Source organism: Siphateles boraxobius, unplaced genomic scaffold (assembly GCF_051911475.1).
Source record: "Siphateles boraxobius isolate OS27281-9 unplaced genomic scaffold, OSU_SipBor_1 16, whole genome shotgun sequence".
NCBI classification, from domain to species: Eukaryota; Metazoa; Chordata; class Actinopteri; order Cypriniformes; family Leuciscidae; genus Siphateles; species Siphateles boraxobius.
Genome location: NW_027508766.1, coordinates 13188804 through 13215522, shown reverse-complemented (window position 1 = coordinate 13215522; position 26719 = coordinate 13188804). Strand labels below are relative to the sequence as shown.

Genomic DNA, 26719 nt, shown 5'->3' with positions numbered 1-26719 from the left:
CCATTCGGCCCGTTGTGGCAACGCTGCCGAATATCAAGAAGTTAAAGCCGGAGCAAGAACAATCTTTTCTTAGTTTTGTGTTTATGGCCATCCTCCCACGGGGTTCGGGAAAAGACATGTGTCACGACCAAACGTCAGCGATTGGTTATGGCAGATAGAGTGACTCTGGGCAGATCCAATAGTTTTAGACTTCAATAGAATACCCGCCTACAAGGAAGTTAACGCTTGTCAATGGAGCGGTGCCAGACTCTCTGTACAAATGAAATGAACGAGAGTCTGGTAGAACCAGTCTATTAACTCTCTCCCACTGAACCCGATGTCCGCTGGCTTGCAAACTCCCCTTAACAAGCCGATAACCTGCATGTGGCATGCTTTATTTGATTTCACCAACAAGGTTATCAAGTTCTGAGTCTGATAAAGTGCAGTATAGACCTCTAACAGTGATGTTTAAATCTGCCATTCGTCTGTACACTGTACAAAATTGTGCCTGGCTAACTAAGAACAACAAAATTGTCCAAAAAGGAAGTCAAATGGCACAAATGGTACCATCTAGTGGTTGAGAGTTCAAACTCATCCAATTATTGCCAAGTTTATTTGTATAGGACATTTCATTCACAACATCAATTGAAATTCGTAAATGCATAAGGATGAAAAATAAATAAGAAAAATAAAGATCAAAATTGTATTTAAAATGCACTCAAAACAAATATAAGGAAAATACTCACTTTATTTAGAAATGAGCTAGGGGTGAAATCATAGGAATCATGATATGTCATCCAGAGTTTATAGTAGAAAAACAAAGTAGGCCTATGTATAAACTATTTTAAGAACATTATTTGGAAACATTTTATTTAATTCAATATAAACAATTAGGCTATATTGTTGCTGATAGCAGATTTAAAGAAATGCCTTTGTTATTATTATTATTATTATTTTTGTTAATAATAATCATATAAAAAAAATGGGTATACACCATTAAAAGATTGTTGAGCAACTTTGTTAACAGTACAGTAGTTGGCAGTTTTATTTTGAAAAACAAACAAACAAAAAAACCGGAAGTGATGATGTCGCTGCAAGGCTGACAAAAAATGCAGACAAGGGTGAACATAGCGAAACATGTATAATAAAGTAGGTCTTATGTGCCCAAGTTGCGGGATACGCCAGAATTTCAAAGAAGATGGATATCAAACGTCTAGATTATAAAGGTATTTGGAGAAGCGGCATCAAGATATTTGTGCTTTTGCACTAAGAACAGTATTGTTATTTTATTATTATTACTTATGTTGTCCATGAAACTTATGTTGTCCGAAAAAAATACATATATATTCAGTTCTCGATAAATATTGTTAAGCCATATCAAGTTGTTTCAAGCATTTATTTCAAGAAATAAAAAAGTAATGAACAAGGCACTCAAACAACACTTTTGCACATGTTCGATAAGGCACAGCAAACAGTGTCAACTTATCAAAGGCATCAGCCAACCAAGCAATCCGGCGTCTCCTCGTCAGGTCAGAGACTTGCTCTCCCTGATGCTGTGTCCATTTCGGTAACCTAAAAAAAATGTATTCCATTCTTCCTATGTTTTCCAAATGTATCGTGTGAGGTACTGGAGCAGTTTTTAACGCAGCAGTGACTTCCAGGCATGGTAAAACAGTGTGGAATTGCGAGAACCTCCTCTACTACCGAGTTAACAACACACGTAAACAATCTTGTTTTGCCGCCGGAATCCTGCCAACATGGCGGAGAGGGTGAGAATCCCGTGATATCGAGGGGAGGGGCTCTGTGCCATGACGACAACTCCTCACTCTCAATAGTAGATGCTAGCGAACCAGGCAATGAATAGTAAGAAGCGTCACGCCCTCAACCCGTGCTAAGAATATTGTTCCTGCTTCACCTACGAGAAGGCGAGACCACTTGCTGTGTGTATAATAATACAATGTCAAGATCCATCAAAGAGCTTATTCTCCATTACGACCCCATTAATGAAAGCAATAATTTTACTAGTGGTGACATTGTGGAGGGGCGAGTTGTTTTGGAAGTTACTAAAGAAATAAAGGTGGATAACTTTTTTGTGAAGTTCACGGGAGATGCTAACGTGAGCTGGACTGAAAAATCAGGGGATGACGAAACAACCTACAGCGACCATGAGAGATACTTCAAACTAAAGCAATACTTCATTCAGGAGAGCTCGAAAAAAGGTAAGTTGCCCAAAATATTAAATTATCATATAGTAGGCTATTTGTAGAATGTGTGCATCATTTAAATATATAATAATTTAATGGCAAAAAATAAATGCTCATAGTGAACTTACAAATCAAAGTAGGGGCAGATCATTCTTATAAATAAAAAATAAGATAAGTCTCTCTCTCTCTCTCTCTCTCTCTCTCTCTCTCTCTCTCTCTCTCTCTCTCTCTCTCTCTCTCTCTCTCTCTCTCTGTGTGTGTATGTGTGTGTGTGGTAAGATTGGGAAATAACTAACTTCTTCTATTTCTTACTGTGATGCCTAAAGGACAAAGCGAAAAGAACACCACTCTTATAAGTGGAGAGACGTGTAAGTGATGAGTTTTCATATACCTTGCACTAATAAATAAATGACATAAACTGTTTCCTCTAGGATTTTTTCCAGCTGTGGTGGCAGCCTATTTCCACAGGGGAATATATATATATATATATATATATATATATATATATATATATATATATATATATATATATATATATATATATATATATATATATTCTATATTCCCATTGAACCTTACCCAAGAATCACGAGCAATCACACACATGGGCCACTTTCGGAGGAATTGAAAAATTAAAACCAACCATCACCATCAAAACATATTACGCAAGATATTTATTTGCAAAGATATAAAGTGCCACAGTAAGAGAAGGCTATATTCATAATATATGGCAAAAATAGTATTATAAATTAGTTTAGTGGATAATACAGCTGAAAGTTATTTTAGAAAAATCTTGAATGCACAATCATTTTATAAAATCTGAACATTTAGTGAAAAACAAATAAAAGGTCAAATGTTCCACCTTGCTCTTTGTATTGTTACAAAATACTTTGATGAAAAACAAGTACATGCGTGTGTGTGTGTGTATATGTATGTATGTATATGTAAGTATGTATGTATATATATATATATATATATATATATATATATTAGGGGTGTGAATCGATTAAAAAAAACGAAATAATCGCACAATTTGCTGTGATTAATTGCAATTAACCTCATTCCGATAAGTTTGTTATCATCAATTTTTAAATGTAGAATCACTTAATTAAATTAAACACAGAGGAAAAAAAGGAAAATATCCACAAATATTGGACATAAAATAGCCATATATTAAAATAATATTAAACATCAATATATTATTATTTATTCAGTTCTATGCAACTTAGATTTAACAGATTTATTGTTTGACTAATTATCAAAATAAATTAGGCCTATAGTCCTACAAAGCTATTATTACCAGAGCATGTGATCAGAGCAGGTAATTTTACCATTGTTACCAGCTCAGGAGGGGGGCTCTCGCAAATAGAAGTCTACTACTGAGAAATATCACATTATTTGAGCGGACTTTGCTATTCCAGTGCGTGATCGGTACATAATTGGAGCGTTTGGGCCGTGAACAACAGAGCAGAAGGCGCAGAGCAAACACGGAGCGGAACATTTAGCAGAGAGCGCTGCGCAGCGCGCCGAGACACACACACACACACAGAACGGAGAGTGCGACGCACACACTGAGCGGAAAAGACCCGCTCGTGAAGTTACTAAACAAGCTGCGCGAGAATGAAACTGGTCGTTTCATTTCCTATTTTCGGCTTATATTTTCAGCCTTTTTTCTCTTTCGGCCAAAAAACAAAAATGCCATTTTCGGCCGATAATTTTCGCGATGCGCTGTGTGAATGGAGAATGAATGAGGAGAGATAAGTTTCCATTAAAGGTGCAGTGTGTGATTTTAAGCGTTATCTAGTGGTGAAGTTACGAATTGCAACCAACAAAAGTTACGGTGGCCAACAGGAAAATGTCATCGTCTGAGACAGCAGAGAGTAGCCAGTTCAGCAATGAGGTTTCTTTACAAGGATAAATTAAGAAATTATGTTTACTTAATTATTCAGTAAAACTATATGTTATTGCATTTCTGTCAATAGATCCTCAGAAATATTACACAATACACCTTTAACTTAACAACTTAAATATTCATTAGTACCTCACTTTAAGCTATTGCATGGCTCCAGAAACCTTGGAATATAGTGCACAAAAATCTTATGGTGCTTTACTATGTTTTATGAATTTAGTGGGGCATAACTATAACACAGAATAGTGCGCACAATATTGGACATCACTGAGAAGCTGCAGCCGTGGCGGGAGGATTTTTGGTGTGGCGGCCCGCCACCACAGAATGAATGTAGTGGAAGCACTGATAAAACTAAATGACATAAAATTTGCAGGAAACCTGAAAAGATTGTTTGCTGACATTAGACTAATTATGCTTTTTGAAAAAGGAACACACACGACTCTCTTTTAAACCATACTAACATGCCTTATGTTTCACAGATGGACCAGTGATTAGACCAGGGAGTCATGTTTTTCCATTCAGTTTTCAGCTGCCTCAACAGTGAGTTATAAGACACAATCTATGGCACTTCAATGGTAGTTGTTCTATATTGTGTAAATACGTCAACAGTAAAAAATAGCCGATAAACACAATATAAAGAAGAACATAAAGAATTTAAATATTAAGGGTCATTCCATGCCAAATCAACCATATTTCGGAAACTTTCCCAGTTTAAACTTTTGATTTGGATAATATTTTTTTTTTCTGAAGAAAGACAAACAAATACAGGATTCCCACATTTCTTGAAAGTACTTTAATTTCAGACACTTGCTAGCCTGGGAAAACCTTGACGAACTTCCTCCAAATTTGAGATTTGCTCTGCAAGTCCGTCTGGCCAAGAGCCCATTCAAGCCCATTTCCAATTTTTCCAAATCAAGACACCAAACATAAACGTTGAGATGGTCTTTACACGATGACGATAGCACGGCGACATTGAAGCGTCATCTCTTTCATCGCTCTGATTGGTTTTAGGTCTTTTACATTTATGTTCACAAATATTCAACAACAATTCAAGTTACACAGGCATTTTTGCCCCGATGAGTTTTTGCCTCATATTTAAATCGTATGATAGACATAATCCTTATTTATAATTATATTTATATTTATATCTTATTATTTACATAATGATAGACACATCCTCATTTGTAGCGCATTTGGGTCAAAATTTGTAGCCAAAACCCTTTTTTGGACAGTAGCCATATTGAATTTAGGGAATTTGGGGGGTCCTGATATACCCAATCATAAATGTAAGTATTCCTATGGGTTTCCCATGGTCAAAAAAGGTAAAATAGACATCAAGCTTGTATTTGTATCTCATATGGCTCAAAAGCTATAGACGAATCACTTTCAGGTGGCGGCCATATTGGATTTGGCAGCCATCTTGGTCTCAGGGACCATTGGCTCGGGTGCCCTGGCTAAATCATTTCAGTATGCCCTCAGCTACATCTGTGCCAAATTTGGTGCTTGCAGATGAATTTGCGCAATTTGGTTGTAAGGCGCCATATTACAGCCTAAACTGCTTTTTTGGACAGCGGCCATATTGGAATTGGAGGATCAAGGGGTCCAGATATACTGGGTCATAAATATAAACATTCCTATGTGTTTCCCAGGATCAATTAAGCTGAAAAACATATTAAGTTTGTATTTGTAACTCATGTGGTTCAAAAGTTATAGCCGGAACCCTTTTCGGGCAGAGGCCATATTGGATTTGGCCGCCATCTCGGCTCCGAGGGTCGCTGGCTCCGGCGCCCTAGCTAAATCATTTGGGTATGACCTGAGCTACATCTGTGCCAAATTTGGGGCTTTTAGATGAATTTGCGTGAAATTACCTATTTATGTGCTTAAGGCTAGTTATATTAAATATCACACAAGCAAGACTGCCGTTTTCCCCAAATATCAACCCGATTGCAAATGTGCTATTTATTTTATGCAACAGCTAAATAAACGTAACATTGTGAGTTACAGTTTTGACACAATATTTCCTTTATTTTGTCAAAGATAATGTCTAAATGAAACCACAGCATAACCAAGTCTCCATGCCACAGACGAAATTTTTTCGAAAAATCAGCCGTTTTAACGAATCGGTTGAATGAATGACTCGCTCATTAAGACAGTTACTTGTTTCAAGGTTCATATTTCAGACGGTTTTAGTTTCATATTCAAAGTAATATTTAATTCAAGTTAAAATTAGAAATAATTTGATATTTAAATATTGAATCAAAAAAATCTTTAAATATGTAAATATATGAATGCCACTACTGATGCCGCTTCTGTGTCACCTCTACACTGCAAAGATGGATTTTGTTAATGATTTCATTTGATTGGGAACTGCCCTATACTGTTATTATTCAAGTTGAATATAATTTGAAAAGTTAGAATTTGACATAAGGCGATGCGATACATCTAATAAGTTTAGAAAAAATGCCCTTATATAAGGTAAAAAATGCCCCTGAAAATCAGTTTAATTAATTTAACCTAAACCAGCCATGGTACCTGCACAAAAACACACTCAGCAAAATATTTAATTATTATTATCAACAAACCTTTGAAGATATTGAGATATGTTTTGTCACTGCTCACCTCTAATGTACAGTATTAATTTTTATTTCTTCAGGTCTTAAAAGGCCTTAAATTTTACTTTTGAAAAAAAGTGCAGCAACCCTGCATATTCTCTCATAATATTTTTAATCAAGTAAGGGTTCATGAAAAAGAAAACAGTGTTAAATAAATATTAAAAGCAGGAATAAGAAAGCTACAAACTGCATATCTGGTTCAAACCCACTCTCTCTCATACACTGTACCAGCCCTCTCTCCGAATTGGATTTTATTGCAGTGATGATATACAGTAGGTCTTTGGAACTGTCCAGATTGGCAGTAACAAACCCAGCTTTATTGTCTTGATTGTGCTTGATACAAAATAAAAGCCAAGGTGCTTGAAAAAGTCCTTGAAAGTCCTTGAATCTGGTGTTCATGAAAGAGTGGGAACCCTGTAAATAGTGTTGAAAGCCAAAATATTAAATATATGGATGTATATTGACTGTAATCAACTATTTTGTAGAGGGGGTTAAAATTACAATTTTCACCTGAAATTTGGAGCCAGATTACTGGGGGTAAAAATGACTTTAGAAAGATGACATTATTTTTTTTGTTTACACAGAGATTGGTAGATCTATTAGTTGAATATGTTCAAGCTTTGTTACATGCCAATTGTGACCGTTCAAAAATGGGAAAAACTCTTGTGTTTTTTGCACCAAGTTTGAATGCCTGTAACTCAATTTTTTTTAAAGATTTCTCAATATCCTTTTATATTTTGGTGTTTAACAAACATTTATTTTGGTATCTTCATTTTAAAGGCCCCATATGGCACAATCCCAGAGATATGGAGATCTAAATGCGGCTCCATGAGTAAATTGGTTAATACAGCTGAAAAAAACGAGATCAATTTCTAGTTTCAACATTATTTGTTATCGACAAAATTACATGGGATATACCTGTCTGAGTGGCAAAAACTCACTGAAATGGTGGAAAGTTGAGGCACTATTTTTGAGAATCTATATTTGAATCAGTTTCAGGGATATTTGGAAGATGGGATTTTGTTCATTTTAACAGCTTCTGAAACTACCAACAGTACAAATATGCAGTATTGTGTAACTTCCATGTTACCACATTGACATTCCTATATATCTGGGATTGAACCATATAGGGCCTTAAAAATGAAGATTCCATTGCTTCGGAAAAAGTATTTTTATGGCACTCTAGACAAGTATGTTCTATGTAATTATGTTGAAACGAGATGCAGTTCTAGTTTCAACATTATTTGTTGTTCAGATAATCCTCTTTAAAGGGAAAAGTATCAGTTGTATGCAAAGAGATCCACATGTTTCCGACCACTAAAAAATGTGTACAATTGACCAATTTTCTCATGGAACCACATTAAGATCCCCATATCTCTGGGATTGAATCAGATTGGGCCTTTAAAATGAAAATGCCAACAGAAAAGTTTGACAAGAACAAGAAGGATATTAAGATATATGTAATGCTTCTTGAATTACAGTCATGCAAACTTGTGAAAAAACACAAGAAGTGCCTTTTCCCATTTTTGAACTGTCACTGTTGGCATATAATATCACAAAGATTGCTAAAGTAAACAGATTTTACAAATAGATCTACCAATCTCTGTGTAAAAAAATTAAATAATGATGTTGCTATTTTTCTAAAGTCATAATTTCAAAGGTGAAAATTGTCATTTTGACCCCCCTTTACAAAACAGTGAATTACTCAGTAAATATACGTTAGTGAAATTTATTATTTTGGCTTTCTTCATTTATGTATTCCTTTTAACAGAAAAAAAATGGAGACCTCTGGTTGAGTTGACATCAAATGACCCTATAAGCAAAACTGACCCCTGCATCATCGTCTTCTGATAAAGCAGATGTCAGTCCTTTTCATTGCTCATTATTCTAGAATATCTCATCTAATAATATTCTTGATATGTTAAGTGAAGTAAAAAAATAAGTTGTAAAGTTTATTATAAAAAAAAAAGTTAAGTTATTTGGAATAAATTAAAACTTATCATACAGCAGCAATTGCTAAAGTGCATATAGGACCATATTATGCACTATTATAATGCTTGTCAGTCTTTTCTGAAAACCAAAAGATGTTTATTTTACCTTATTTCAGAAATATGCCTCCATCTTTTAAAGGACAACATGGCTCAGTTAAGTATGTGTTGATGGTAAAGCTTGAGAGGTCTTGGAAGTCAACATCTACTAAGTGTACGGAAATATCCTTTTTGCCCAGGAATGATGGGACCAATGATCATTTACTGGTATGAATTATAATACTATGTTTGACTCTTTGGCGCTCATCTTTTGATAGCCTAAATACAGAGAATATGTAACTGCTTATACTGTTATCAGAACTTATGTAATTTGATTTAAACCATTTGCTTGTGACCTAGAGCTTATAGAAAATAATGGAATTTTAGTTTACTTTCAATTTTATTTTATTTTTTTTGTATACATATACAGCAACCACAATCTGGCACAGAAGACAAGAAGATGAAACTTTTTGGCTCAGGAAAAATGTCAATGACAGTAACAGCTGACAAAACTGGCTATATGCAAGGTGATAAGCTGTGTAGCTCTTAAGCAACTCAAAGCTGCATAAACTGAAGACACTAGCCTGTAATGCCAATGGCCGGGTTTCCATCAACATATTTGTATGCACATTTTGAGATATTACATAAAAATCCTGGATGTAAACCGCAACATGCACATAAAATTTATTTAACTTCCATTTCTATTGATATTTATCTCCAGTTTCTCTGAATGTGACTACTTCGTTCTCCTAAACACACTAAATGAAAACACTGCTTTATCTGCAAATAGTTTTTACATAAATAAAATGTGCAACTTGGACGGAAAACCCTGCCATAGTCATTTTGTATTTGTTTTCCATTGTTGATAAATGTTGTCTCTAATTCCTTATAATTCCTTACATTGCTGCAGGTGAAACAATCAGAGTTTCTGTTGATATAGACAACTCTTCATCTCGTGACGTCAAGCTAAAGTACAGCCTCAAGCAGAATCAGACCTTCATTGCTGGCAGGAGCACTAATAAAGCACTTATGGATATAGTCAAAGAAACTAAAGATCGCATCCCATCTGGAGAAAAGACAAAATCCTTAGTGGACATAAACCTTCCACGTGACCTGACTGTCACCATTGACAACTGCAGAATTATAAAAGTGCAGTACGATCTCAAGGTGCTATTTTATCCTCCGTAGTATTGCTATATTTAAAGTGACAGTTCACCTCCAAATTAAAATTTACTCACCGTCATGCCATTTTAAACCTGTACAACTTTCTTTCTTTTTTTGGAACACTAAAGAAGATATTTTGTAAACCGTTGAAATATTCTTCAAATTTCAGAATATCTTCTATTCTGCAGAAAAAATAAAGTCATAAAGATTTGAAACAACATAATGGTGAGCAAATGAAAGAATTTAAAGAAAAGAAAATGGAAGTAGTAACTATTCCTTTAATTGTCACAAATTTCTCAAATGCTTTCTAATGTGTGTGGTAAAAGAGAAGAGACTATAACAACATTGATTTTACAGCATATACAAGACATATGTTTTCTCTCCTTTGCAACTTCAACACATAGTTTCGCAGTTCGCTTGAACTATTCTGTACACGTTTGTTTTTCAGGTCTATCTGGATGTGTCTTTTGCCTCAGATCCAGAAGTTATGTTCCCTGTGGTTATTCTTCCAGCTGACCAACAATGTCCTCCCTGGCAAGGCCCACCTGGGGGATTCCAGCCATATCCGCCACCTCAGCCTAACCTTGTGCCCTATCCTGGTGGACCACCACCTCCATATGCAGAAGTTTACCCTAATCTGAATCACCCTTCAGCACTGCCCTATCCAGAAGCTGCTGCAGGGCTTTACCCAAATCCAAATGCCACGCTGCCTGTTTTCTATCCGCCTCAATCTGCACCAGTTTATGATCCAAATCAGAGCACTAAAGAATCCTCTCCTTATGTGCCTTAGTCTTCTTCACCAGAAAAACTTCTGACTACCACTTCTGTCAATTATAACTTCATGGTTTTATCTGCATGAATTCAAGCTTGTTGCCTATTATAGTGCCTCTTTAAACTTAGGACTGTTCTTAATTTTACAAGGAATGTACAGTATAAGCTGCAGTTTTTGAGATGTCAGGTTTATTTGGCCTTTGTAGTACTTTTCAGTTCACCCTTTTCCAATGTGCTCCAAAAATGCAGGTCTAAAAACGTTGCTATCCTTTATTGCAGTACAAAAACTTTTTTAAAAATGTCTCCGACCACTGTAACTACTTCCTACTGTTCTAGCAAGGAAGACAGTGGGCCGCTAATGCCGTCAATGTCCACTTTTCTATGATCTGTCATCCCATTACTCCTTTTTTATGCTTTTTTCCAACAAATAGCATGTACAAGGGTACCTTTTATATTATATCAGAACACTACATCACATGCTTAACAATACAATAGAAATTACACAAAAAAACAGAGAGGGTGCAAACACATACTTTTCATATGAAAATGTTAAATGAAGAGCATATTGCAGTTGTTTTAATTGCTTTATTTTTTACATTTTGAGATCACATCTATGCACATTTTAATCTCCTTAAGCACTGTAAAATTTTGTTTGACATTTGTGAATATAAAATGTACATAGAAAATAAAATAAAATTCATAATGAAACCAGCATCCTTTAAGCAATGGTCCTTAATGCAATGACCTAATATCACATATTTAGAGGATAAGAGAAAAGTATTTAAAATATTATCAGCAATGAATCTCTCGACATCTTTCCAGAAACGCTGTATCTTGGCAGGACTAAAATATATGATACATGCTTTCAGTATAGAACTTTCACAGAAAGAATATTTTGTTTCAATATACCCTTTACATTTTTGCCAAAATTGCTTGGTAGGATAGACTAAATTATTTTGTATGAGATTTCCTTAACCTTATTTTTAAGAAGGAATTTTTGTGGCAACGACCATTAAAGAGATGTTCCAATTGAAAAGAACAGAAGGAGTAGAGATATTCTCTTTTAGAAATAGGGATCTAATGTTATAATTGTTAGATTTTAACATGGAAAAGCAAATCAAACCAACTGGGGTATTTTCAGGTCCAGGAGACAGACAGACAGAGGCAGACATATAGACACCATTTCTAAAAAAGCATATCCATCCCAGAAGGTATAGCCTTTTTAACCACACTAAATTATTTTATTGTAATATGCATGTGGTATTTTGAGATAAAGTCTGCAAACTCAAATAAAGTTCCTCCATTATTAAATAACTGACTTACTAATAGCAGCCCATTGCTAAACCAATTGTGAAAAAATAAAGATTTATTCCTTTACAAAATATTGCCGTTATTCCAGATAAAGAATCTTTGGGGAGAAGAGTTGTGCTAGTAAATGAGACTCCAAGCAGCAAGTGCTTTTTGATATAATTTAGAGTTTAATTGGAAGTTTTTATTTTATAATTGCACATTAAAAGAAATTCTATGCCACCCAGTTGAGAGAAAATATATAGAGGGACTATATTCCTAACACAGACCATGGGTTTTGAAATTATCGTCTAAACTAATGATTCAGTAGGCTACTTTGCGTGTCTTTTCCTATTGGGATAAAATTGGAGGTGCACCTAGTCTTGTTTTCTTTAATTATTTTAACTCCCAAATATGTGATGTTTTCTATACAGGGATGTTACAACTTGAGGACTCCAAGCAGTTGCTAACCGGAAGCAGTTCGCATTTATTAATATTAAGATGAAGACCTGAGGCTTTTGGAAAAGGGCTTAAGAGTTTCTAATGCTATACTTGAGACATCCTTCAAAAACAAGGCAGTGTCGTCGGCTAACTGACTTATTATCAGTTCAGTATCATTAATGGTGATTCCTTTAAAAGGGCTTTCTCTGATATGTACATTTAAAAGCTGTGTAGCTATCAGGAACAAATATGGAGATATTGGGCATCCCTGCCTGACTCCGCAATTCAGGGCAAATATAGGAGAGGTGCCACTGCTGAATTTAATAGAGTTATTTCCATTATTGTAAATGTAACAGGTTAAATAAAAGTAATTTAATTTATACATTTAGTGATCTGTTCCCTTAATAAAAGTCGATAAGAGATAAAAAAAGAATAATATAAAAAAAAGAATAAATATGCGAATTCATTTTAGATAAAAAAAAACTCGGTGATCAACCAATGAGAGCTCTGTCATTTGCGCCATGGGTGTCGACGAGCATGCGCAATGACAGAAGAGAAGAGCAGAGCCAATCTGATCGTCGTGATCCATTTGATAAGTCTTAGATTAACAAATCTTTGTAAACGGTATGAGAAAGTTGAGATTTGATTAATTTAATGAATTCTGAATTCTGAAGAAGCCGACTGAATAGAGGAATACATTCTACATGTTCACCGACGCCATTTTATGAGCACGAACGCCTGTAGTTGAGGTGCGCCTGTGTGTGAGCAAAAGAAAAATCGATCATAAAGAGTTCACCGTTGCCTTTGTTTGCCACGTGTCTGTATTAGAAAGAAAGCTATTGATTCAGAGGCCAGTTTTTTTCTCCTTTGTATTTTTCCCGTTTTATTTTCTTTTCTTTCTTCATGATATCGTGGAGACCTGCACGACCTTCTGTGACATCCTGTAGACTCCGTGTTTGATGGCGAGCCAACCCTATTTCTATAAAAGGGAGAAGACATCACGTCGTGGAGAGGAGGCCGATATCCTTTCCTTGAGTTTCCAGTGCTAGTCGAGGAAGCACGACAAATTTGATCTTAAGAACTTTTTTTTTCCTTTTTGAGGGTGTAACCAAAACCCAGATTTGAGAGACATTGGAATTTTACTAGAGATACTTGAGGGTCTTTAAGAGAGAGATTATATTCTCTTTTGTTGTATCTTGTCTGTTATTTTCTATTTTCTTTCTGAGTATTGAATTGACTATGTGGGTATATATCTGGTAACACCGACAAGAGTGCACTCATGCTGGACATTTTCATAGTCGATTTTGTTTATGTGTTCCTGAATTACTTTCTTTTATTTTATCCTTTTTTTTTTCTTTCAAGTGAGACCAATTATATTTCTAAATTAATCTTGTGTCTGTCTGTTACTTCTCATGATAACCCGCTGTCTCCTTATTGATACCTAATTCTTCTGACGGAATTCAAATCTTATCTGTATTATAAAATTAAAGTAAAAAGAAAATCTACTAAATTACTGCTAATAATTCAGACAAGTGCTACATAAAGCATTTTGATAAATCTACAAACAGACTCACCAAATCCCATCTTGTGAAGGGTTTGAAATAAAAACTCAAGTGCTAAGGAACCGAAAGTTTTATAATAGTCCAAGAAGAGAATCAATCATTAGAGATGAAGTCAGAATAATCTAAAATATCCTAAACCAAACATTTATTATTAAAGATGTGTCTTTTTTGTCATTCTGACATTCATCAATCAGACTGTTTAAAACACATTTCAGTCCTTTTGATAAAACCTAAGAAATTATTTTATAGTCATTATTTAACAATGTAATTGGTCGCCAACTATCAATTAAAATGGGATCTTTATTTGGTTTTGAAATAAGGGTGATAAGTCCTTGACACAGGGTTGGAAGAAGCAAAGGTTTTTTAAGGCTCTCCGTAAAAACTTCAAACAAAAAAGGTCTTTCTAAAAGCTATGGTCTTTCTAAATGCTTTATAAAATTCAGCAGTTAAAACGTCCATTCCTGGAGACTTATTATTTTTCAAATCATTTATGGCATCAATCATTTCTTGTCTAAAAGGGGCATTGGCAAGGACTCGAAAAAACTCACTAGTAGAATGTTGGCTTGTTGTCTCTCAAGTCTAAAAAAAATAGGCAGAGCTCTTTTCGCCCTCTTCAAGCCATTTTCTTTGAGATCTTATAAAGGCTCCTTCAGCCCTTCTTTTGTAAATTTCCTTTAATTTAAGTTTCTGCTCAATAAGTTCTGTTTTGTCCAAATGCAACATGAGACATTTCCTCTACTTTTTTAGATAAGATGAAAATTTTGCCTAATATTTTATCCTCATCATTCACTCTATTTTTTGCTTACTTCCTATATATATATATAAAAAAAAATCAAATTTCAAATTTAAGAATCTCCCAATTTCAACTGTAATTTTTATATTTTTTTGCTTTATTCCAATAAGATTAATGAGATTAATTTTTCTATGCTTGTGATTATCTCATCATGTTGAAGTACTGAATTATTCAGTTTTCAGTATGCTGATTTTCTATTTAAGTTTTCCACAATTTTAAAGGGAACACTTATAGAGATAGTGTGAGGGGGTACCTTTAAAATAAAATGGAGAAGGTATATCAGTGGTAATATTTTCTAAATTCTTGGATGTTAACCAATAATAAATCCTAGACTGATTTGATAATGAATTATTCCTCCAAGTAAATGATGCTTGTGATGGGTTATATTTTCTCCATGCATCAATTAAGAAAAGATTCTCCATAAACTTAATTATAGGAGTTGGACTACCAATGTGTGGGGGCCATCTATCTAATGTACTGTCCAGGACTACATTAAAAATCACCTCCAAACATTAAATAAGAATTGGGATACCTATTCAACATATGAACACTTAAGTTCACCGAATCTGTCAAAAAAGGCCTTATTGTCTTTTGTGAATTAAAACCATTAACATTTAAAAAAGTTTAAGAACAAGAACAATGTAATGTCCAGACACATCGCAATCAGAGCTTAATATTTTCCCTTTAAAGCGATTTTTGGAAGCAACTCGAGGCAATTGATACGCCAATGCAGTTGAGGCTCCATCCACAGACCTGAGACTGCATGCCCATTGTACGTGGCTCCCCACCTGGTGGCAGAGGCATCTGTGAAGACCACAGCATGCCTGGACACTTGTTCTAGGGGAACACCTGCCCGTAGAAACGAAGGGTCCAACCATGGGCTGAAGTTTTGGCGGCAGTGCGGTGTGACGGGCACCCGGTACGTGCTGCTCTGCCACGCCCATCTCGGGACACGGCCGTGAAGCCAGTGCTGAAGCGGTCTCATCTGAAGCAACCTGAGGGGCGTTACTGTGGCTGCAGATACCATATGCCCCAGGAGCCACAGAAAAAGTTTCAGTGGGACCGCTGTCCTGCTCTTGATCGTACTCAAGCAGTTCAACACTGACCGGACGCGCTCCTCTGTTAGTCACACTGTCTGGTTGACCGAGTACAACTCCATACTGAGAAAAGAGATCCTCCACACTGGGGAGAGTTTGCTCTTTTCCCAGTTGACCCTTAGTCCCAACAGGCTGAGGTGACTGAGCACCATGTCCTTATGTTCGCCCAACTGATCCGGGGACTGAGCCAGAATCAGCCAGTCGTCAAGATAGTTGAGAATGCTAACACCACATTCTCTGAGTGGAGCAATGGCTGCTTCTGCGACCTTCATAAGGACGCGGGGCGACAAGGACAGCCCGAATGGTAGGACTTTGTACTGATATGCCTGTCCCTTGAACGCAAAGTGCAGGAACGGAATGTGTCAAGGGAGAATCAAGACATGAAAGTACGCGTCCTTCAGGTCGATCGATGCAAACCAATCTAGGAGACGGATGCATTTGAAAATGCGTTTCTGCGTTAACATCTTGACCGGGAGCTTGTGCAGGGCCCGACCAGTGATGCGCAGGTAAATGTATAAACAACCCGCACCCGGCCGACGTTTTCAACTAACCCGCCCGCAACTCGGACCGCAAAAAAAGATAGAAAATATTGTACCCGACCCGCTTCCTGACCCGCATTTTTTAAAAGTAGCAAATGCTCATCGTAACGTCATTGGGCCATAGACGTAGGAACTAGGGGTGCGGTGTGGTGTGCGATGTTTATGTTTCGACCCTGCTTGAAGAATTCATCAGCAGGTCAACTGAGAGAAAAGTGTGAAAGCACTGTTCTTTTTCTGTATGATGTATGATATAGCCTAGTGTTATGTAATAAAGGCTTGATTTATTCATTTATTTCGTTTCATTTTCTTAACAATTAAGATGCTGCATGTGTTTATCCAGTCTAATCGAAGTGTGCGTCTCTCCCCGACTTTACCAACAAAAATCCCGCCCCCTCTCAGAAAATACATAAAACTGACATTACTGAGCTATATGCGTTTAAAAGTAGCCTATTAAAATGGTACAACGGCATTGCTCAGATCAACGTGTGGGAAAATCGGGCATTTTGTCCCGCATTTAAAGGTTTAATTGGCATCTTTATTTCAAACGATCTGACCGACCGCGACCCGAATATCATTAAAAATATATTCGGATGACTCGTAACCGCGGGTGACCGCAGGCACCCGCTCATTTTAGATCAACCTGCGCATCACTGGGCCCGACTCAAGGTTTGCAAGTCCAAGATTGGCCATAACACACCACCTTTCTTGGGTACAATGAAGTAGGGGCTGTAGAACCCTGTCTTCATATCGGAACCTGTCTACCACAGACACTCGCTTAGCAAGTACTTCAGCAACTACGGACCACCAACACAACGCCATTGCATTAGAAACCAATGCAGATATTCTGGAAAACGAAAGAGTGGCATGGACACACAAATCAGATCTGAACAATTGCGATACACAATGTGGACAATAATTTTAGATCAGATTCCAGTCGGACACACAAGAGAGACATAGGCTACAAAATGTGAAGAGCGGTGGGTCAGCTCCTGGAGGGAGCCTTACAGCCTTAATGTTAACCCTATAGTCTAGTCTATCTATTTTCTGTTCAGTGTGTGGGAAGTGTTTTGTTTGTATTCTGTCCAGGAAGAAGACTGATTAATGCAGACTTACTACTAGAGATGGTCTTATATTAGGGAGATGAGAGGGTCTGTATCTCTTACCATTGGCAGTGTTGCCAGATTGGGACGGTGATTTCCAGCCTAAAAGCTCACCAAAACCCACCCACTCCAAGAAAACCCGATCAAAATTTGACTGCCAAAATAATGTGATATCATTTTATTGCCATGTCATTCAAGGTTGAAAAGCATTATTTTTTACTCCTTAAAACAAAATGATGATCAAATAAAATAAAAATGTCCAGGCAATGACTAAGTCCACTGTCAAAACAGCAATCAAAAAAATTATCCGAAGACTTTAACCCTTGAATGTACACACTGCAGAACATAACGCACAATTTAGCTGTCAAAACTGATTCATCGTTCAAACCTTTTACAGCAGCTGTCAGGGACGAGTAGAGTGCAGTCGGGATGGTGTAAAAGTTGCAGATGTCTGGTTAGGCCACATGACCATGGACAGGAGTCATCCCATATTCAATTTCAATTCAAGTCATTCAACTGTGCTCTCAGTTAGTTATATTTATTAAGAGCAGGCAAGTCATCTCCCACATGTGTAATCCACGTTTTTAGAGTTGCTTACGATCTCACTTACTGTAGACACAAATTACTGTATATTTATGCCACTTTGGCATTATCACTTGAAAATATACAGCTACAAGTTATTGCGCTAAATCGCGTCTGCCTGCTGATCGGCTAAAAAAAGTGTGTCCTCGTCAACGACGTTAACACCAACTGACCCGTTACTAGGGAACAGTGGCTCAAGGGAGAGCAAAGCCTAAAATAACAAACAAAACAACCCACTAACCAATTTTGGGAGGAGTTCTAACTAACCTTAAAAAGGTTAAACAAAAAGAAACAAACAACATAAACTTCCCTCAACTCCTTTGCTATACAAAAACACTATTAAAAGAAAAAGGCACCCACCCCCTACAGCTTCCCTCATAAAAGTTACAACTAAACAGGTTAACAAGAACACATACCCTCTGCTTAATTCTTAGTGGAAATGAGATCGAGATCACTTAACACAGGTCACTTGCTAAACTTAGTTAGCCACCGCTAACTCACAACTACTTCGTGTGAATGTCAGAAGCAAACATATTCCACAACAGTTCAGTCTGGAGCAGGGGAGAAGTGTGTCTCACAAACGAGTTACAGGTGCTGATGATTAGGCCTGAGAGCAAGTAGAGAAAGAGAGACAGCAAGCAAACAAAAACTCAGGGCACACAACCACACCCACACTTTCAGAAATAAAGTAAATCGAAGAGGTTCAGGAGAAAACAATCATAATAGTAATACACAAATTAATACGTCCTTGGACGTAACAGTTGTCAGACTTGTTGCTCGCTTGCTATGTTTGCCATTGATCTTATTTGTTAGTATTTGGAGTATATTAGCCATTTTAAGTGATTTGAGAAAGTGTTTTGTGTGATTGCTTCTTTGAAAGATATTTTGTGTGATTGACTAGTTTGGACATTTGCGATTACAACTAATGCCAGTTTATGTCCTGATTTTAATATTGCCCTATACTGATTTGTTTGCTTGTCTTTGTAAATATTCCATTTGTAGGATATATAATATTTAAGAAATTTTTACTTTTTTATTGTTTATAGTAAAAACATTGCTTAGGGAAAATGTATTTTCTTTTCTTTTGTGAAGTTTGGTTAGAGGGAAATACAGGTGCTGGTCATATAATTAGAATATCATCAAAAAGTTGATTTATTTCAGTAATTCCATTCAAAAAGTGAAATTTGGATATTATATTCATACATTACACACAGACTGATATATTTCAAGTGTTCATTCCTTTTAATTTTGATGATTATAACTGACAACTAATGAAAACCCCAAAATCAGTATCTCAGAAAATTAGAATATTGTGAAAAGGTTCAATATTGAAGACACCTGGTGCCACACTCTAATCAGCTAATTAACTCGAAACACCTACATTACCATATTATGCACTATATAATACTTGTCAGTTATTTGTGAGAAACTAAAGCTTTTTATTTTTACCTTAATTTCAGAAATATGCCTGCTTCTTTGGAAGGATATTATGGTTGGGTTAGGTACGTCTTGATGGTAAAGCTGGAGAGGTCTTGGAAGTTAACATCTACTACATGTGGGGAGTTAACCTTTTTGCCCAGGAATGATGGGACCAATGATCATTTACTGGTATGAATCATAATACCATGTTTGACTCTTTGGCGCTCATCCATTGATAAATAGAGAGATTGTGTAACTGCTTATACTGTTATCAAAACTCAAGTAATGTGATCTAAATGATTTGCTTTTAGAGGAAATGTAATTCTAGTTCCCTTTCAAGGGAACTTGCGATGCGTTGATTGACGCTGTGGGGAACACTCTGCGTGATTACGTCTTGAAGTACATGTGTAATCAGTCCAATGGTGTGGCGGAATGTCAGAGGCGGGTGACATCACGAACCAGGAAACTATAAAGCCTGGCCAAACCAAGCAGCGCTAGCTTCTGTGTCTTCAGTAAGTGCTCTCTGTGAAACCGTTTGTCTTTGTTGTTGTCTGTCTATCGAAAAAAAGTACAATATGGCGAGCAAGCATCAATTTTGAGTGTCTGTGCCCCCCTGCCCGCGTTATCTTACGGGTGGGGAAACACACAACCTTTGTGTTGTTTGTTTGGGTGAAGAACATGCACGGTCAGTGCTCGAGGGCACTGGCTGTGAGCACTGTAAGGTGCTTATTATGCGAACACTCCGATCCCTCCTGGTGCTCTTTGACGAGGATGCTCAGGTTCGCAGTCATGAGGTTCACAAATGGCTCTATCAGAGGGGTTAGAGACGGGCCCAACCTTATCTCTGCCTTCACCTGATAGATCTAGTGCTTGGGTTTGGAATCACACGCTGCGGTTTCTTCCGCCTCGGTTGAGGCACAGATGCTAGAGCTATCTAGTTCTGAGGAATTAGATGTTGTTTGTGTCGAGGCAGGAGACTTGCCACCTCAGTCTCATGCTTATGAGGAGCTAGTTGAGGTTGTGACGCAGGCTGTCGCCAGGATAAGCATTAACTGGCCAGCAGGACGTTCGCACAAAAAGTAAACAGGATGGACGTTTCCTGCCATCGTGCTCACAACCTTCAATGGGGCCTTCTGTTTTTTTCCCAAAATCTCCACACTGAGGTGTCAAGGCTGTGGAATAAACCAGTCATAGTGCACAAACCACATACTACTCGTCTATAGTAGACTATAAAGAGCACGGTTATCGGGAGATGCCAAAAGTTGGAGAGACACTTGCACGCTATCTCTCACCGAATCGTCATCTTTCCTATAGGCCCCGGTATTACTAGGGTTGGGTACCGAACTCTTTACTTTTAATGGCACCAACCGAATTACGTCGGTACAACCGAGTACCGATTCACATTAAATCAATCGTGCCAAATTTCGGTACGTGAGAACGCGAGAGTAAGACTATTTAAATACGAAGCCTGCATGTTCTGTGTGTCTCTGTGTGAATGAGTAGCGCAGATGCGCGGTTTCATTTACCACACACACGGTTTCATTTACCACACACACAAACTGAAGCACGCGTGACGCTCGTAGTTTTTTTCAGCCTCTCCTATCACACTATATGAGAACATGAATGCATTTCCAGAGCCGCTCTTAGAGGCACTCAAGTTCATAACATTTTACAGTTTCATTTAAGAAAAACTATCGTTATATAATATACACACGGAAACTCAAAGGTCTTCACCACAACCCATCAAAATAAAAGTTTGGTTTAACTTGATAATATATTACTGTTGTACAGTAGAATTGAGATACCTCAATTTAATAATAAACTAACACTAATAATAATAAATCACACTTTTTCTTCTATGTTGTAATCTTAACAGTATAAAGCTCAATTGTGCCGCATGTTGTTTTAAAAAAAAAAGTTTAATTTGATATAAAATATAAATTAAATGAATGTTTATGTCTTCATTTGATTACTAGAAAATTCACAACACAGAGTGTGTGGAAAACAAAACATTTCATAGAAATGCATTTTCTTATTTTATTCCTAAAATGTGAACGGTACCCAACCCTAGGTACCCACCAAGCCAGTGAGAACAACATCAGCCTTGGTGGGTGAGGCTTATGTAGCGGCTGGTCAGGCTGCAACATGCTTGCATACAATGTCGCTGCTGCAAGCCTACCAGGCTGAATTGTTAGGAGACATGGATGAGATGAGGGCGGGGGTATTGGCTCGAGCCACAGATTTGTCGCTCAAGGCCATCAAGGAGACGGCTAAAACCATTGGCTGTTCTATCGCAGCCCTGGTGGCCACTGAAAGACATCTGTGGCTTAATCTTAGTGCTATTAAGGAGAAGGATATAAATTTCCTTATGGAAGCTCCCCTGTCACCTTCTGGCCTCTTTGGCGACGCTGTTAATTCAGTCGTCGAGAGGTTCCAGGAGACCGCAAAACAGGCCGCAAACTTCTTTGCCACCGCTCTCATGTCTCCGGGGCTGCTGGACGGGATCAGCCCCAAACATCAGCCAGCTCCTCACACCGTGCCACACAAAAACAGAGCGTTGCTTCGTGAGCTCCCCCTCAGAAAGGCTGAGGATAGGGAAGGTACTTTCAGCCGCAGCCTTCGAGGGGTTAGACAGATCTGAGGACCGTCATTATTTCCAAGAAGGCTGCAGGGAAGAGGTGCTGACACCCAAGGTTTCAGGCCTGTGAAGGCAGTCCCCTCCGAAGCAAAGTGGATAATACCTCATCATACAGTGCCCGCTTCCCTTCTGTGCCCTCAGGGGGCCATTCTGCCAACCCTGCCACCTTGTGTGCTTCAGGGCGCTGCAGTCTCTGGCGAGCACATTTCAGTGTCCACCCGGAAACATAGGGGTCCTGGGATGCCCGCCCCCTCCGAGAAGGGTTCTAAAGCAGTCAGTTTGGTCGTTCCCTGCCGCTTCAGGGCGCCGGACTGATTGCTCAACAAACACCAGAAGCCAGTCACCAGAGAGGTTAGTTCCACTAGTAGAATTCTTGGCAGTGAGGAAGCCACTGCAAAATGTTTCTCGTTTGGTCCTGCAAACAATAGAGAACTGTTATCAAATACATTTCGGGTCTCACCCACCCAGGTTTATGGGGGTCCTATCCACCGTGGTGAGCCCGAGCAGGTTCTGGTAATGGAACAATAAGTGAAAACCCTGCTGGGGAAAGGGGCCATAGAAATGTACCCCAGCCCCCCAAAACAGGGAAACTGTTTTTCAGTTTCAAACAGGACAGCGTTGGGATAGGCAAGGCAAGGCAAGTTTATTTATATGCTTTATATAAGTGCTTTACATAGAAGAAATTAAAATAATCAAAAGAAATCAGAATAATAAAAACAGTTTGGAGTAAAAGATAAAATACAGAAATAAAAGAAATCAGAATAATTAAAAACATAAAATAGAATACAGTACAAACAGTCGGACGAACAGTGGCACAGTGCTCATTCATTAAATGCACAGTTAAACAGATGTGTTTTGAGTCTGGATTTGAATGTGACTACTGTAGGAGCACATCTGATCTCTTCTGGAAGCTGGTTCCAGCTGCGGCTGGCATAATAGCTAAAAGCAGACTCGCCATGCTTAGACTGAACCCTTGGTATTTCTAGCTGATGCGATCCTAATGATCTGAGTGATCTGTTGGTTTTATATTCAGTGAGCATATCTGCAATGTATTGAGATCCTAGGCCATTGAATGATTGATATACCAGTAATAATACTTTAAAATCAATCCTAAATGTTACTGGCAGCCAGTGTAAAGCCCTGAGGACTGGTGTGATGTGTTCATATTTTCTGGTTCTGCTCACAATCCTGGCGGCAGCGTTCTGTATGAGCTGCAACTGTCTTATGGTCTTTTTGGGAAGGCCAGTGAGGAGTCCATTACAATAATCCAACCTGCTGGTGATGAAAGCATGCACAAGTTTCTCTAAGTCTTGACTGGAAACAAAACATCTAATTCTTGCAATATTTTTCAGGTGATAGTATGCTGATTTAGTTATTGCTTTGACATGACTACTGAAACTAAGGTCTGACTCCAGAGACACACCAAGATTCCTGATTTGATTTTTAGTTGTTTGACCCCTAGACTGAAGGTATGCGTTCACCTTGAGAACTTCATCTTTGTTTCCAAACGCAATGACTTCAGTTTTGTCTTTGTTTAACTGAAGAAAGTTTTGGCACATCCAATTGTTTACTTCATCAATGCATTGGAACAGAGAGTTTATGGGGCTGTAATCGTTAGGCGATAGGGCTAAGTAGAGCTGTGTATCGTCTGCATAGCTGTGGTAAGTGATTTGGATATTTCTCATTATTTGGCTCATTGGGAGCATGTACAGGTTGAATAGGAGTGGCGCAAGAATTGAGCCTTGAGGGACTCAGCATGTCATGGATGTCCACTCAGACTTATGATCTCCAATACTCACATAATAACCTCTCCCTACCAAGTATGACCTGAACCATTTTAGGACTTTCCCAGAAAACCCGACCCCGTTTTCCAGCCTGTCAAGAAGTATTTTGTGATCGACAGTGTCAAATGCAGCACCGAGGTCAAGTAGTACCAGCACTGATAATTTGCTTGTATCAGTATTTAAGCGAATATCGTTTATTATCTTTATGAGCGCTGTCTCTGTGCTGTGGTGCGGTCGGAAACCAGATTGAAAATTGTCAGTGTCCAGTTGAGCTTAAGAATTTGTTAAGCTGATTGAAGACAACTTTTTCAATGATCTTGCCAATGAAAGGAAGATTTGAGATCGGTCTATAGTTGTTTAATATGGTCTTATCCAGATTGCACTTTTTCAGGCGGGGCTTGACAACTGCAGTTTTCAGGGAGTTCGGAAAACTCCCAGAGAGAAGTGAGGCATTTACCACTTCTAGGAGATTTGCTTCTAAGCTGTGTAACACATTTTTGAAAAAAGATGTGGGAAGTGCGTCAAGGGCGTAGGTTGATGTTTTAAGGTGCTGTACGGTTTCTTCCAAAATGTTACCATCAATTTCTTCAAAAATGGATAGACCATCCCACAGCGTCAATCCACGCATCGCGAGTTCCCTTTAAAAGGAACGCCTCAGTTACGACTGTAACCTCGGTTCCCTGAAGAAGGAACGAGATGCTGCGTAACCTTCTCATACCTCCTACATGTCTGTCAGAGACTTACTTCAGACTATCAAGAAGCTAGCGCTGCTTGGTTTGGCCAGGCTTTATAGTTTCCTGGTTTGTGATGTCACCCGCCTCTGACGTTCTGCCACACCATTGGACTGATTACACATGTGCTTCAAGACGTAATCACGCAAAGCATTCCTACAGCGTCAATCTACGCAGCACAAGTTTCTTTGAAAGGGAACTAGAATTACATTTCCTCTAAAAGCAAATAATTATCAAAAGCCTCTAAGTCTGTCAAACGTTTTTCTTTAATATTAACATTTTTATCAGGCTCCTATGTATAGGTTTCTACCTAATAACCGACATTTCTGAATGGGCTAAAGCTGGGATTTAGTGAGTTTGAAGTGAAAGTATTTGATGAACTATGTGCAGAGAGCATTCACTCAATATTATTATTTTTGACATAGGTGGCTTTTAGAGGCTTTTGCATCGGAGGTCTTCATATATATATATATATATATATATATATATAATTTTTTTTTTTTTTTTTTTTTTGATTCCTACAGCAACCACAATCTGGCACACGAGACAAGAAGATGAAACTATTCAGCTCAGGGAAAATGTCATTGACTGCAACAACAGACACAACTGGCTATATGCAAGGTGACCTGTGTAGCTCTCAGTCAAAGCTGCATAAACTGAAGTGTCTATGCATATTTCAGTTTGTCTATTTTTATATTACTGATAGCCTATGTTGTCTCTTAATTCCTTATTATTGCTGCAGGTGAAACAATTGTAAATTGTAAACTCTTCATCTCGTGACGGCAAGTTAGAGTACTGCCTCATCCAGCAACAGATGTTGCTTGCTGGCAAAACAACTAAAAAAAGATTAAGATACATAATTCACGAGACTAAAGATTGCATCCCATCTGGAGAAAAGCAAAAATTCATAGTAAACCTGAAACTTCCAGGTGACCTTCTTTCTTTCTTTCTTTCTTTCTTTCTTTGTGGAAGACAAAAAGTATTTTGAAAAATATCCCAGTGTTATTTGTACAAGTCAGCATCCGTCCATTCATGTTGTTTTGGATTGAATTAATCATTCAATCATTGTTTTGTGTTTGAAGAAAGAACATTTTGAAACAACACCAGGGTGAGTAAATGATGACAGAATTTCCGTTTTGATAGAATTAATGTTCACAAATTTCTCAAATGTTTGGTACATCATGTAGTAAAAGTCGACACTGAGTGCAAAAGATGGCTTCCTATAAAAGATTTAAGCAAATTTAATCATAATTTGATCACAACCTCATAATTTGATCTGTTTTCTCTCTCTCTTCCAATTCACTTAATTTCTGAATACGATTGTCTTTCAGGTCTCTCTGGCTGTGTCTTTTTCTTCAGATTCAGAAGTCAAATTCCCTGTAGTTATTCTTCCAGCTGACTAATGGTCCTTTTCCACTGCATGGTACGGCTCAGTACGGTTCGGCTCGGTGCGGCACGGTTCGTCTCTTTTCGCTTTTCCACTGCGTTGTACGACTCGGCGCGGCACGGCTCGGTTCGCTTTAGCTCGGTTGCTTTTCCACTGCAGTTAGTACTGCTTCAAAGTGGGTGGGATTATGACTGATCGTGATCGTTATAGTTTATCCACTCCTCGGCAACCAACAAGAGGAACGTCTGCTCTTCTCGTCCACTGACCACGATTCAGCCATTTCTTTTTGGAAGTTTTTTTTCTTCAAGCAAGTCAAGCAAGTAGTTTTAAAACAGGTGCTACAGCGGTGGCTGTTACTGGCTATTTAAATCTAGCGGGTTTGATGTTTCGCAAATTCAATGACGCTGGTAGTGACAATTCTGTCTGTCTGACCAATCAGTGATCTACTGTGCTTCCACGTCACATTTTAGTATCGGTACGGTACGCTTGGAACCTCAACAGAGGTGGTACCATTTAAAGGGAGCTGAAGCGAGCTGTACTGTACCGTATCGTACCATGCAGTGGAAAAGCGCCACAAGTGAGCCGTACCGAGCCGAGCCGTAACGTACCACGCAGTGGAAAAGCGCCACAAGTGAGCCGTACCGAGCCGAGCCGTACCGTACCACGCAGTGGAAAAGCGCCACAAGTGAGCCG

General features: G+C 38.0%; 2 protein-coding genes across 2 annotated transcripts; both read left to right on the top strand.

Annotated features, from left to right (window-relative positions):
• The first annotated feature begins 1330 nt into the window (after positions 1-1330).
• LOC143739273 (arrestin domain-containing protein 3-like) lies at positions 1331-11380 on the top strand. The gene is made up of 7 exons (XM_077231631.1): positions 1331-2198; positions 2510-2551; positions 4572-4632; positions 8812-8959; positions 9162-9258; positions 9642-9898; positions 10344-11380. The coding sequence occupies exons 1-7, from the start codon at positions 1937-1939 to the stop codon at positions 10683-10685; spliced, it is 1209 nt and encodes a 402-aa protein (XP_077087746.1). The 5' UTR covers positions 1331-1936; the 3' UTR covers positions 10686-11380.
• Positions 11381-19531: 8151 nt separating this feature from the next.
• LOC143738916 (arrestin domain-containing protein 3-like) lies at positions 19532-25385 on the top strand. The gene is made up of 3 exons (XM_077230988.1): positions 19532-19675; positions 25164-25300; positions 25382-25385. Exons 1-3 carry the CDS (start codon positions 19532-19534, stop codon positions 25383-25385), a joined length of 285 nt encoding a protein of 94 aa, XP_077087103.1.
• Positions 25386-26719: the final 1334 nt, after the last annotated feature.

What these genes read in the sequence shown, in the direction of transcription:
- LOC143738916 (XM_077230988.1), top strand. Translation starts at nt 19,532, where the DNA reads ATGCCTGCTTCTTTGGAAGGATATTATGGTTGGGTTAGGTACGTCTTG. An exon ending in GGACCAATGATCATTTACTG is followed by an intron (nt 19,676 to 25,163) that starts GTATGAATCATA and finishes TGATTCCTACAG; the next exon opens with CAACCACAATCTGGCACACG.
- LOC143739273 (XM_077231631.1), top strand. Translation starts at nt 1,937, where the DNA reads ATGTCAAGATCCATCAAAGAGCTTATTCTCCATTACGACCCCATTAAT. An exon ending in TCAGGAGAGCTCGAAAAAAG is followed by an intron (nt 2,199 to 2,509) that starts GTAAGTTGCCCA and finishes TGATGCCTAAAG; the next exon opens with GACAAAGCGAAAAGAACACC. An exon ending in GGACCAATGATCATTTACTG is followed by an intron (nt 8,960 to 9,161) that starts GTATGAATTATA and finishes ATACATATACAG; the next exon opens with CAACCACAATCTGGCACAGA.